Source organism: Castor canadensis, chromosome 5 (assembly GCF_047511655.1).
Source record: "Castor canadensis chromosome 5, mCasCan1.hap1v2, whole genome shotgun sequence".
In the NCBI taxonomy this organism is placed as follows: domain Eukaryota; kingdom Metazoa; phylum Chordata; class Mammalia; order Rodentia; family Castoridae; genus Castor; species Castor canadensis.
In genome coordinates, this window is record NC_133390.1 from 71723296 (window position 1) to 71737860 (window position 14565).

A 14565-nucleotide genomic window follows, 5' to 3' on the forward strand; every position below is an offset into this window, starting at 1 on the left:
GGGAAAGTCATTTAGAATGCACCTGTATATAAAATTGCAGTGCAGGGGAAACACACACACACACTCTTACTCACACACATGTACATATACATATTATATACAAGCAATGTATTACTGGTAAAAAACATGTTTTAAAACAATAATCCTCACACATCCTTAGGGCAATTAATACTTTATCTTCACATTTTATTACCACTTCTTAGTTTCCACCCAAGACTAATTAAGATAGTGTATATTGTATCTACTCAGTTTACTCTTACCTGACTTTCTGAATCAGAATGGATAGGATTGACAGAATCTGCATTAAAACGTGATACTTTTCTTAAATGGGTCCTAGAAAACAAGAATAATATTCTTAAAAATAACACAAAATTCTCAAATATGTAAATTAGTCATTTTCTTTCCAGCAAAGTTGGAAAAGAAGGTTGTCTAACCATATATAAAATGGATAGGACATTATAAAGATTAAAAAGACTGTTAAACACTAAAATGATTGACCTGGGTAGATGTTAAGTTACCCCCAGAGCTTGTGAAGGTAGAGGCCCATATAGTTGTCTGAAGTAGGCAAAATGTAGTCCAGCCCAAAGTCATGAAATTTCCTAAGATTTCCCAAAGTTATAAACTTCTTTAAGTACTTACCCTTTTTTTCCATTTGTTAATTTAGCAGATCCAGGGTGTTTTCCTGAAGATAACACCTAGAACATAATATGTTATATTATAGTACTTATACAAAATGTTTGTCTACTATATTTTCAATATGCCACCTTGATAAACTCTGAAATGTCATTCGTGTTTTTTTTTCCCATGTTCTCAAACTGAAACATGGTACCTATCAAACAGTGAGTTCCTATCTCCTTCTCCCCACCAACCACCATTCTATTTTCTATAAATTTCACTACTGTAGGAACCTCATTTAAATGAAATAATGCAGTATTTCTCCTTTTGTGAGTAGCATAAGTTCAGTTTCAAGCTTCATCCATGTTGTAGCATATACAAAATTTCCTTCCCTTTGTAAGAGTGAATAATATTCCACTGTATGTATGTAGCATGCTATTCACTTTCCATAATTGAGATGTGTCCTAAAAATCCAAAATTACAATTTTACCCTTGTTTTGTATAAAATGTGAAGTAAGTGACACACGTATTTGTTTCTGAAATCTAATTCTTAAGGCTGAAAACAACTTAAAGCAGAAGTACCTACTGTACTTAAGTATGAACTATACTCAGTCTCTGAACATGCTCTGTAATCCCTAAATTTTTCCTGAACACATTATTCAAGATATATGACAAAGTTCACAACTCTGGTTCCATTTAGGCACATTCTTTAGACTTGACAAGACCAGCACATAAAATCTCTGTCCTTCTTCTTATTCTACATTTCATTCTCTCATTTTTTCTTTTAAAACTCATATAGTAATTTTTTTAAAGGTTTGATTTCAAAAGTAACATATGTGGAGGCACCTTTTATGTTGAGAAAAGGAAAAATTATGCATTTGCTTTTACATGCATCCAATATTTTAGGAGTTATACAAGACACAGTTATACTTGCCTCCTGGGAGGAAAACAAAGTATATGGGGGACAGAGCAATAAGAGAAACTTTCTATGGTATTCCTTTTTTCGTATCTTACTAATTTTGTATCAGATAAACATCTCCTTCCAAAACACAATTTTAAGACATTGAAGTCCTTAATCCTTCCCACTCATCCCACCGTAAGATGTAGTTACTGTTGGCAGTTTAATACATGATCTGTTTGACATGTTTCCATTTTTAATCCCAAGATAGCTTTGAGCAGTAACTACCAAACTTCTCGAGGTTACATTCTGTTGTCAGTCTAAAAATATACTCTCTCTTCTAATAATGCTACTGAGAATACATTTTTTTAAACTGCATTGTTAAGAACTATACTTCTCCTTGAGATAACTTGGGATATGATACAGGGTCATGAAGTCAGCAGTGGGAATCAATATCTTAGAATATAAGAGCTATGTAACATAGCTCCATTGGTCTCTGCATTACAGATATTACCTTTGGCATATCTATGTTGATATCGTGGCTGGAATCCTAATAAAAACCCAAGCCACAGTACCAGAGCAAGACCAAAAATAACTACTACATTTACGGCATTTCAAAATTAAGAAATAAAACTACAGTGTGAGATAAATGTATGGCATAATTGTAAGATCATATAGTTTTCCAAAAAACATACACATGAAGCTACATTATAGAAAATCTGGTTTAAAAAATTACCCTTGATAAAAATACCCTGAAATCAGAACATTTCCTCCCAATTTTTTTTTGTATTTTTTATTTTCAAATAATAGTATAGTGCCAGGAACAGTGGCTCATGCCTGTAATCCCAGCTACTTGGGAGGCAGAGATCAGGAGGACCCAGGCAAAAACTCGAGATCCTATCCCAAAAATAAAGCAAAAAAAGGGCTGGGGAGGGATGGCTAAAATGGTAAAACACCTACCTATCAAGCACAGGCCCTAAATTCAACCCCGAGTATCACCAAAAAAGGAAAAAAAAAAAAAAGAGTAGTACAAAGGAAGTCCTGTATATGCTTCAGCCAGAGTCCACAACTCTTGACACTTTACATTTGCCATGTTCTCTCTCAATATACAGAACATTACTTTTGGCTGACCGTTTCAAATTAAGTTGCAGACATATCTCTAAATATTACCTAAAAGGTGACCTTCTCTAATATAATAATCAAAATTAAGAAATTAATACTGATTTAGTATTATACTCTAAGCTACAAACCTTATTTACATGTTGCAATTATTCCAATACTGCCCCTTATAGAAAAAAAAATGGCCCATGTTCAATCAAGGATCACAAATTGCACTAAATTGTCTAGTTTAATCTAGAATAGTTCCTTGGGCTATTATTTGTCTTTTATAATAAAACAGTAGAGGCCAGTTATTTCACAAAATGTCTCTCTGGACATTGAAGTATGATAGTCCCTCCTGATCTAACTCAGGTTATGCATTTTGGGCAGAAATACTACAAAAGAGATGTGGGTCATTCTCAGTACAGTATAAACAGACACATGTCAGCTTGTCCTGTTACTAGTGATGCAAACTGATTAAGATGGTACACCTATCAGGTTTTTTACTGTAAGGTTACTATTTTTATCTAAGCATTTTGTGGGGAGATACTTTGATATTAAGTAGATATACTAATCATCAAACTTTCTCCCCACAGTTTTAGTATCTATTCATGATTCTTGAGTCAACTGTCAAATGGCGATTTTCTAACTACATCATTCCTTCTATACTTATTAGTTGGCACTCAACTAATAAATGTAGAATGAATCAGGAAAGTGCTTTTCTTTTTTCCCTGTTCATTTGTTAGAAGAGACTCATTGATTTCTATTCTCGTTGATAGATTATGATTCATTATCATTACTTATTTTGAGGCTTAAATAGTACCAGATTCAGTCAGTGAGAGCCCTTCAAATTGGCTCCTTCATTGTTTTAACATGGCCCCATCATTTTTGAGCTATCCCTTACTTTTCACAACAAGGTCCTCCAGACTCATCTTTTTAAAATAGTCATAAGAATATTTAACATGAGATCCACCTTAATAAAATATAGTATTAACTATAGGCATAAAGTTGCTCAGCAGATCTCCAGAACTTATTCGATTTGCATAACCAAAACTTATACCTGTTGAATACCAACCCCCTCTGGCCTCAGCTAACACTCTGCTTTTATGAGTTTGGCTACTTTAGATACCTCATGTGAGTGGAATCATGCAGTATTTGTCTTTCTAGAATTAGCTTATTTCTGTTAGCATAATGTTCTCAAGGTTCATACTTAATGTTACATGTCAAGATTTATTCCCTTTTTAAGGTCAAATAATATTCCAGTGGATGGCCTTCATCTGTAGATAGACATTTAGGTTGTTTCTACAACTTATAGTGAAAAATGCTGTGAGTGCAAACATCTCTTCAGATGCAGATGTCAATTGGACAAATACCCAGAAATGGAGCTCAATGGATCTTATGAGTTCTAGTTTTAATTTTTTGTCTCATTTTGTTTTTAAGACAGGGTCTTAACATATTGCTCAAGCTGGCTTCAAACTCACAACCCTCTTGCCTCAGCCCCTTCCAAGTTATAGGACTACAGTTGTGCACCACTGTGCCTAGCTTATTTTTTGAGGAAAATTCATACTGTTTTCAATAGTAGCTACATTATTTCTATTTCCACCAAAAGTATACAAGGGTTCAAATACATCCTCACCACTTGTTTTGTGTTAGGTAAGATCTTCTCACCGTGGTTTCAATTTGCATTTTTCTCATGATCAGTAATGTTGAGTATCTTTTCATATACATGTTAACCATTTGTGAGTCTTCCTTGAAAAAAAGGTATGCTCAAGTCCTGTATCATTTTTCACTTGGTTTGGTTTTGGTTTTTTGCATTTGATCTTGTAGAGTTCTTCACATGTATTTTGGTTATTAACTCTTCATCAGATATGTGGCTTGCAAATTTTATCCCATTCTATGGGTTGCATTTTCACTGTTAATCATTTCCATTCTCATACAGAAGCATTTTCTTGATGTATTCAGGCTCATCTTATAATGCCCTTGCCTCAACCCTAGAGTTGGCCATTTCTCCAAGAAGCCATGGTTACTTTAGTGAACAATGACTTTTAGAAACAAAGATCTAGGTACTAGATGTGCTCTTTTGCTACTAGGGCTTTTAATCCTTTTCATATGCATTTTTTTACTTAACTAAAATAACTAGACACTTGCAATTTTTAATCTAGTTGTGTTTTTTTTTTACTTTTGACTCTTTTTCCATATTATCATTCAAAAATTTTAATGGTTGTTTCCCTGTGTGGAAGTCATATAATAAGCCCTTGGTTTGCTTTGTATTTTTCACAATTAAAAAGCAAACCTGGAACAATCCTTTCTCTATATTGAAAATATCTTTTCATATTTTGAATTAAAAGCATTATTTGGTGAACAGTTGTTAGCAGTTTAATGGTTCTTGATACAAAGTGCAAAACTGCTCTCAGCAGTGTCCCAAATCACAATACAGAAGATAATCAGTTTATTTCACTTACCTGTATCAGTTTTTATTAAACTTTTAATTTTGCTAGTTGAGAATTATAAGCATTTTCTTAGTTCTCATATATTCTGTTAAGTGCAAGATATTACCTTTGTAGAATGATTTATTTTTAATCCTTTTGTTTCCACTTAATCCACATCCTCTAAATTTTGATTATTTCTGTGAAACTAATCTAACATTTATAAATGTGGCTTGTTTAAAGTCATATATCAAGGTCAGGCACAGTAGCTCACATCTACAATCCCAGTTACTTGGGAGGCAGAGATAGGAGGACTTTGGTTTGAGACTATCCCAGGCAAACAGTTAGCAACATCTTAGTGCAAAGAACAAGCCATGTGTGGTGGTGCATGCCTGCAACCCCAGCATTAAGAGAGGCAGAGTTAGGGTGATCACAGTCTAAAGCCAGGCCCTGGCAAAAACATGAGACCCTACCTGAAAAATAACTAAAGCAGAAAGGGCTGGGGGCATGACCTGAGTGGCAAAGCCCTGAACTCAAACCCCAATACCACAAACACACACAAAAAAAATCATGCATTTTAGTATTAAAGTTTAAAAGAATGAACTTTACCACCAGCTATGTGAGTCTGAATTGTTTCCACAGTTAAGCAACTGTGTAACTGATTAGTTGGAAAGTTATTTGAACTCGTCATTCCTCAATCTTACTTAGAAACAGGGAAGATAACAACATCTACCTCACAAGGATACTCTGAAGATTAAATGAGTTAAATTACTATATATAAAAGCACTTACAGCTGTAATAGTAACTGCCACATAATAATTACTATCTAAATGTTGGCTGCTATTATTATCGGGGGATGACAGCAAACTAGGTGTTTTTAACTAAATTTTGTTGCCAATTTATGTCAACTTTGGGATACATGCAATCTCCCCAATTCTTTTTTTTAAACACTTCACAAATTTGCATGTCATCCTTGCACAGGGGCCATACTAATCTTTGTACAGCTCAAATTTTAGTATATGTACTGCCAAAGGGAGCACTAGTCTTCCCAATTCTTTGAGACAGAATTCTATACCTATTCAAAAGTGGAGAGATAGGAGGCTCAGAGAAACAAAAAGAGCTTTGCTTAAAGTTATTACAACAGTAGTGCTGAAATGAAATCTGAATTTAGTGACTGTTACAAAAATCATGTTTCCTACCTAGTGAATGCACATTCTGAGTTCATTCAATACAAAAAAAAAATTAGAATGGGGGTAGGGACTGGTCTGGAAGTATTCATGAAGAAAGGAAGTCTCAAGACAGGTCTTGGGGGGGAAAAAAACTGCAAGATTCACATAAATGGGGAGGGGAGCATTATAGGTGTGTTGGTAAATGAAGGGAAAAACTTTTTTAAAAGTTCTGTACATTTAAGACCGTTGAAAAGCTCCTATATTTCAGATTCTGACCTAACCTTCAAAGACATAAAAATAAAATCGTGTAGTAGGGGAGGCAGATTAGCTACGTGTTCAGCCTTTAAAGTGAGTTGATAAAGACGTGGACAGTGAGTCAAGGAGCACAACCTATGGAGATGTGAGGGTGTTAGGCAAAGATGCTTGGGCATGGCCCTTGAGGAGATGGGAAGTGAGGATGTCAGGCCTGGGAGGACATTGTGCACAGGGGAGGGCACAAAGATCACTAGTGCTTAACAAAACTGGTCTGGCAGCGGGGCTGGAAACAGTCCAAGACAGCTTTATTACCAGGCCAAGGAGTGGGGTTTACCTTGGACGCGGCAGGGTCCCATGGAGCATTTTAGGCAGAATCATCTTGTTACATTAAGGGGCATGTGTTTGAAGACGTTAGGGCTAAAGGAACAGACGCTAGTTGGGAGAATTTAAAAAACCAGAACAGTGACGGAAGACAGGCAGCAGCGGCAGTAAAGCTAGGAGAGGTGAGGTCAATGGACCAGTGGTGAAGCTGGGACTCGAACCTGTGCCGACACCGAAGCCCGGGTGGACCCGGACGACGTAAGCAGAACGTATATCTACGGTCAGAGTGGCCGTTTGTGGATGGGAAAATTAAGGGTCCCCCTTTTACCTGCCCCACCATTTTTAGTGGCGCCGTACCGTCTTTGCTTTTATTTTTTTTTTCCAAACAATTTTACGCGTTCCCGGCCCGAAATACCCTTCGTCCCTCGCCACCCCCACAGTGGACTCTTCAGGTCCGAAGCCCTCACCTGGCCCGGTCGGTATCCGGACCTGACCATTGCGCGAAGCCTCAGAAAAACCCAGACGGAGAGAAGCCAAACCGCACTAAAAAAGGAATTAACCGCCGCGATCTCCTGACCCCTCTTTGCCCGCCCCCTGAGCTTCCGCTTCCGGGAAGATTTCCAAAGAACGCCGTGCCTCATAGCCTCCCGCGCGCGGGTCTTTCTTTGGCGCTGGGTCAGACGCTTTGGGCGTGCGCAGTAGGTTCCTCTCGTCTTCCCGGTGCGTCACACATGGGTAGGAGAAACCAACAGAATACGCGCTGGGCGGGGCCTGGCCGGAGGGGCGTGATCTGGTGGGCGGGGCAGGGTCTGGTGGGCGGAGCGAGGGGCAGAGGCGCTGCGCTGGGCGGAGCCCCGGCCCTGAACACCTGAGCTGGCTTTCAGTGGAGGCCTGCTGCACCTCCTTCTTGGGAAGTGGGGACCAACCAGCGTCAGAGGAAGGGACTGGAGTAGGGGACCGATAGGTTTCAAAAGGAATTGGGCTCTTTTCTTGGGTTTTAACTCTATTTTTAGTTCGGAGTTCTTTGCGCCGTTTTAAATGATTTGGTTCTTAATGTTTAATAAAAGTCAAAACCTCAGTATCGTAATCTTTGTGTAATTCTGACAACGATTTCAAAATTATTCACTGTGGCCACTGATCTTGCAAAGGTGCTCAATAATTAGGATGTGAGGTTTACTTTCAAGCATAGTTGTCTACTCTTCCGAGGAGGTAAGTGCTGTTGATTAAAATAATGGTGTTTTTACCATTGACAAGCTGCACTAATTGTAAAAGGGATTAGTCATTGGTTTGTAAGGCAGTGTATTTGGGTTAATGTTTTACATCAGATTGGGGAAGAATGAAGTAATTCAGTTGATCTCTATTTTTTATGGCAAGAAGAGCTGCCTTTTTAAAAAGTGTTACAGCTAATATTAAGACCCAGGAAGGATAGGGATATACCCAAAGGAATGTGACTCAGGTTATTCCAAAGGCACCTGCACACCCTTGTTTATTACAGCACTATTCACAATAGCCAAGCTATAGAAACAGCCAAGATGCCCCACTGCTAACAAATGGATTAAGAAATGTGGTATCATACACAATGGAATTTTACTCAGCCACAAAGAAGAATAAAATTTTAACACTCACAAGTAAATGGATGGAACTGTAAGGAAGTTAGCCAGGCTCAGAAGGCCTGAGTTTCCAGGTGTGTTTTGTTTTGTTTTGGTGGTAGTACTGAGGTTTGAACTCAGGGCTTTGTGCTTGCCAGGGGGGCACTTGAACCACGTTCCCAGTCTTGGATTTATGCACACAGGCCTGGACCGTTATCCTCCTATTGGTACTTCCACTTAGCTGGGATGCCACCACACCCAGCTTTTATTGGTTGAGACAGTATTTTAGGAACCTTTTGCCAGGGGTTAGTCTCCAACCATGATCCTCCTGATATCCACTGCACACAGCCTTCAGATGTTTTTCTTAGTTAACTTGATTTCTAAAAGCAAAGTGACTTTTCTTAATTATTACAGATTTATTTTAACTATATTTATTTTAGATATAGATAAAAAAGAAAAAGTCACCCATAGTACAACTACTTAGGAACAACAACTCAAACAGTTTGATACATTCCCTTCCAGACTTTTTTCCACCTGTGCATATTTGTATAATTATATTTCAATAGTATGATATGAGAAATACTACCATAATGTGTTTTCTCTTTCTCTTTTTTATTTTTATTTTTTTTTTTTGCAGTACTGGGGATTGAATTCAGAACCTACAATTTACAAGCTTTCTGCCCCTGAGCCCCAACCATAGTCCAAGCTTTTAACACCTCATCAACATTGTTTTCTTACTAATCTATAATTATAAAATGGCTATGTGGTGTTTCATTAACCATTTCTCTACCATTTGGAATTTTATGCCACCTCCCCCCTTCTTTTTGGGGGGTACACTTATTATTTTATAAATGATGCAGTAAGCTGAGATTTGAACGTGAACTTGATGAAGAGGGGAAAGAAGAGAATTATACACATACTGGGAGGGACACCATGCTGTCCAGTAAGTGGGTCTGAGAGAGGTCTTGTGGCTGAATATAGACAGGGGGATGGAATTGTGTGCTTAAACTCTTAAGTCAGACTCTGGGGTCCTCATAGGCTAAGGATTTGGGTATTATCCCAAAGGCAAAGAGAATGTGTAAAGTCCTCAGCAGAGAGCCATGAATTGACAGGTTTCACAAAGATGGCTGAGAAGATGGCTGGCCATGTGTACATTAAGAGTCCTCAGTTAGCAGCCCTGGCCAAATCTAATGAACTGCCTTTTTGTTGCTGTTGTTGTTGAGTCTGTTGGGGGAGGGGGTGTATATTTTAAATGATTTTTTTAAAAATCAAAAGAACAATATTTCTTGACACATGAAAATCATCTGTGCGATAAAGTTTTATTGAAACTGTTGGTCATAACCCTGAAAGACACAATCTCCAAATGCCAAAATCCTTAAAGATCAAAATCCTGAAATATCAAAATCCCTATAGTCTAAAATCACCAAAACATTAAGCTCCCAAATGTCGAAATTCTGAAAGCTGAAATACTGAAAATGACAATTCCCATTGAAAAAGGGGGGAATAAAGGCCATACAAGAGCTGTAGAGAGGGGTAGAAAGACAAATTCTGGAGGATGGATAAGTGCATTTTGGATTGTATATGGGATGGTTGTAGTATGTTAGACAGAACAAATACCTAGAAACCTGGTAAAGCATTATTTTGGGTTGCCTAAGGGTGTTCCTAAATCAGTGTGTGAGTCTGAGTGGACTTAGGAGGGGAAGATGGGCCCTCAATGTAGGGAGACAGTGGTGGACTCTTTCATCCACTACAGAAACATTGACATTCAGTTATTATCCACAGCTGCTTTTGTGCTACAACTGCAGAATGGAGTAGTTGCAATAGAAATCCTATGGCCTGTAGGGCCTACATTATTTCCAGTCAGGACTTTTATAGAGCAGAGACTATTTCAGGGAAAGACAGCATGGATGTAAGTTCTCTCCCCCACCTTTCCAGTCTCTGCCGTTTTCTTGTCCCAGGGACTGACCCTTTTCTTGTCTGATGACATCACTCAGATAAGGCTTCCAGCTTCCAGTTTTATTTAGTTGATAAAAATAACCAGCAGAAGATAGGGGAGAAGGAAGAGAGAGATTGGGGGGTTCCTCCAACTCAGCATCACTTAGCTGATGTAGTGGCTTTCTGTAACTATAGCTCCTCAGGAGAGCTCTTGGGATAATAATGGTTTTCTAATGCCTTGGTGCCTCAATACCCCTTAGTGGTTTCCTTGTCCACAGCTCTGTAAACCTTCTTTTAATTATCTTCAAAATCTCAGCTTAGTATTTCTCTTTCCTGCCAGGACCAGACTGATAGGAAATTTGGATATAATATGAGGGGTAATGGTGGGAGTAGTGAGGAAAGATGAAGAGGACAGATTTGAAAGAATCATAGGAGGTAAATGGACAGGACATGCCATTAGATTTGGGAAGTAAGACAAGGGGTGTGTATTTATGTTGGCCTGATTTTGTGTCTGGAGAGGCAGTGGGGAGAGATCCACCTTGAGGAGGGAAGTTTATGGACCATTTCCCCCAACATTTTGTTATGGAAAAATGCAAACCAGGAAATCATTTGGAGACTTGTTGAATTAGGGAATGCATTGGAGTTATCTGACAGAAGACTGAGTCAGCTACCGGGTATTTGAACCTGGAGGTTGGGCAAGAGAGTGTGGGCTAATAGACATTTCTGTTATCTGTGGTAATTAACTCTGTAGACTGAGTTTATTTTCAGGTTACTTCCTCAAGAAAGCCTTTCCTTCCACCACTCTAACCTACTCTTGCAAACTAGACCATGTGCCCACAGACTATAATGGAATAGCACAATTTCTCACAATTATGATTAATTATGTGATATGTCTTCCCACGTAGACCTGATCCTGTTCAGTGCTATGCTCCTAGTGCCTGACACAATGTCTTGCACATAGTAGGAATTTTAAAATTATTTGGAGAATAGATAAATGAATTGGCCATTGTTTGGACTGCTATGGAGCACTGGTGCTGACAGCTACTTGATGCTCAAGGCCAGGATTATTCCAGACTAGTCTTGTAAACCTGATCTGGAGGTTTAGTCCCTCTGGTATCTTGGGTACACAACCATACTTGTCTATCCAGTCTTTTATAACTCAGCGCACTGAACCAATGTCTTTTCCCAATGGCTCACCTCTGAAGTGTGAAAATCTCTCTTCATGTTTGAGCATGTTCAAGTTTATAAGAGACAGCCAAAGTTGCAAGTACATGAAGATATAAACTAAAAGCACAGATTTATAGCCAGGGTATGAAATTCAAATGTAAGAGGCTGCAGATAATGTCACAGGTTGGGAGCATGAGCTCAGTTCTGCTTGGAAAGATCTGAGATACTATTCTGTTGCCTTTCCTCAAGCCATTTGGTGCTTTCTGAAGTTATTTCCAGCCCAAAGCTTTTTGACCTTTTGAGATCATAGACAACTTTGAGAATTTTCTAAAAAGAGTTACAATTTTTTCCTCAGGAAATGCTAATGTGTATATTTCTGAAACATAATTGTATGAAATATCATCAGCGATGTTCAGGAGATGCTCTAAGAATTTTAAGATTCCTCTTTTAACCTAATTCAAAACCAGCCATCCACACTGGAGTGCCCAGCTCCTGTTTCAGGACCCTGGTGATTCTGGAAGTTGTTGGCTAACTGGGGATGGTAGCATCAAGGGAAAGGGCATGGAGCATAGTGAAAATGGAATTGAACCATGATCTTTGCATTTTCCACTGAAGCTTTGAATGTATCTGCAGCCTTCACTTTAATCAAAATAGCTTAATTTAGGAAAGAAAGAGCCCACTTCTTTTTCTTTATAAAATCCTGGTTTTATTGCTTCCTGAATTTTTTTTTAAGAGAAAAATACAAACCATCTGTTACAAGGATCTTAGTTTGACAGCTTAACTGAGGTCATGCTAGGATTCGGCTATTGCTGGGCATGATATAAAAGCCAGTGCGATGGTCTGACAAGGGTCTCTTGGCAACAAAGATCAAGAAAACCCTTGGAATGATCTTATCATAAGGAAGAAACAGTTGGTTGGGAACAATGAGCCAAGTTTGTGGGTCAGGTGTGAATTTTTAATACAGCACCATGTCAGTCACTTATTGCTCTGAAGCCCCCATAGACTTATGCCTGCCTCAAGGAGAAAAGCAATAAGCGATTAAAATGTTAAAACTTTATTAAAATCTCTGTGAAGCATAGTGGTAGATGCTGGTGGCTACTTATGTATTCTTATGACTTGCTACCTGAGAGTCATTTTCTGAAGGAAAAGGAGCAAGAACAGGCAAGCCAGAAATGCAGAATGTTAATGCCTCTGGCTCTAGCAGCCCTCAGACATGACGGGGAGTTGGTGAGGAAGCAGCTGTTAGACAATGGTGGAAGGCTTCCTCACCCCAGACTGCGATAGCTCTGAGACGTATTCTACACAGTCTTCCAGGACTTCCCAGCGGTGTTGGAGTCCAGGGATAACTGATTTTTCCCTCAGCATTCCTTTATCCTTCCCTCCTCCATTCTCACTGTTCCTAGGATTGCCTCCCATATAAACTATTTGCACTTAAATCCCTGTCTCTGGGATTCCTTCAGGGGGGAATCCCATACCTAGATAGACATTTAGCAAAAAAGAAGGCAGCACAGCTTTGGAGTCAGATCTGAACTCAAATTCTTACCTGTGCATTGAACAATTTCTCTAACAACACTACCTACATAAGGTCTGGTTGCAAAGAAAAATTTGGAAATGCATGTAAAGTATTGTACATGGTTGCTTGAACATAGTAAATGCTTAATAAATATTGGCTGTGATCATTATCATAGCATTTTTGATATTAATTTGGCATAGTACCAGTGGAGGGCAAAGCTGCTTTCAACCCTTGGGGTAAGTGCTGAAGCAGAATGACTTGGCAGATGTTCTGTGGGGGCTGCAATTCTGATGAGTGCTGGTGACTTAGCAAAAGTAATAGTTTAGAGGAAGCATTGACACAAGAAGGAGAATGGTGGACACCAACTGTTGGCTTAGAAGATGAGCATTTGGTGGTACAACAATGGTGTTGCTGGTTGTGCTTAGTCACAACTGATGGTTACAGAACCATCAATAATTTCTGATGCATACTTTGATGGCTGGAATTTCGTTAACCTCACCCTTGAAAGATTGTGCTCAGGGCTACTAAGATTGAGTTTCTGATTTCAATCTCATTTCCCAAAATGTACAAGGACCCTTTCCTTGTTATATTTATGAACTTAATTTGTTATTCTAGGGTCTTATAAATTACAGTTGTCCCTCTGCTCCCTTTCTCTCTCTACTCCTAGGCATTAACATACTTCAATTCTTTGGTCACAGTGAGAGAGAAATTGAGAGATGCTAAGAAACTGAGGCAGGTTAAAAGCTTTCATTCATTCTCTAATCCTGATTCATTATAGGACCAGGTTTCACCTTCAGGCTTCAGCCTTTCAAACAACCTTAGGTCCCAAAGTGGCTAGAAATGACAGGCCACATTGGCTAGGAAGGCAGGCAGCTGGCAGGATTAGTTGTTGCTCACCCCATGTAGGCCCAGCCCAGCAATTCTGGGAAAAGAATTTGTTTTAGCCTCTTTCATTGTTTTACTCTACACAGAGATCAAGGCATGGTGAGTTCCCATCACAATCTCCTCTTACCTTATTGAGACACGAATAGACAAATTTCTTCACAGTTTATGTAGAGCTAGTGTGATTTTTAAGAAAAAACTTTTAAGGGAGGGGGATAATATTACAAATGACCTTGACACACTTGGTGTTAAGAATTATTATAGTCTGTTCATCCTATCTGCTTCCTTTGAGAGAGAAAATTCCTTAAGACCTAGTCAGAAGGACTTGTTCTCAATTGGGATTTTCTTAGAGGGTCCCATTACATATGCAGTGTTTTAGAAAAGTCTACTGAAATGGATCTGTTGGGTCTGGGAACCTAAAGGACAGATGAGTCAGTATCCCATCCCTCATGGAGAGCACTATTGTTGCAGGAACGGTATAGAAAGTATGACTGACAAGTGAGAACAAGACTCAAACCCAGGTAGAGGAAAGGAAGTTTATTATGCTAGGTGCTGGCTAGCGGGCCAGCACCTGGATATCTCCAAAAGGGCGCTGCCTCAAGCTCAGGGTGGTTGGAGTTTTTATATCTAAAAAAGCTGCAGCAAGCAAGCAGGGAGTGCAGAAGCAGACTTGGCAGTTAGCTGTTCAAGGTTACAA

The 14565-nt window shown here is 38.9% G+C and overlaps 1 protein-coding gene and 1 non-coding gene across 6 annotated transcripts in view; both read right to left on the reverse strand.

The window, feature by feature from the left end:
* Ccdc14 (coiled-coil domain containing 14) overlaps nucleotides 1-7429 on the reverse strand; it is a 92636-nt gene extending 85207 nt beyond the window's left edge. Inside the window, exons 1-3 of one of the 5 annotated variants that reach the window (XR_012447970.1) lie at nucleotides 7250-7429; nucleotides 640-695; nucleotides 261-333 (exon numbers count right to left, since the gene is read on the reverse strand). Coding sequence is in view for 4 of the 5 variants with exons in the window: in XM_074073306.1 (XP_073929407.1) it covers nucleotides 261-333; nucleotides 640-695; nucleotides 7250-7423 (303 nt within the window). In the remaining variant the exon portion in view is untranslated. The remainder of the gene's footprint in view (nucleotides 1-260; nucleotides 334-639; nucleotides 696-7249) is intronic. The other 4 variants (XM_074073306.1, XM_074073304.1, XM_074073305.1 and 1 more) reach the window with 4 other exon arrangements.
* Nucleotides 5974-6077, reverse strand: LOC141423644 (U6 spliceosomal RNA). Its single transcript, XR_012448483.1, has one exon. It is a non-coding gene; the product is annotated as a U6 spliceosomal RNA (small nuclear RNA).
* Nucleotides 7430-14565: the final 7136 nt, after the last annotated feature.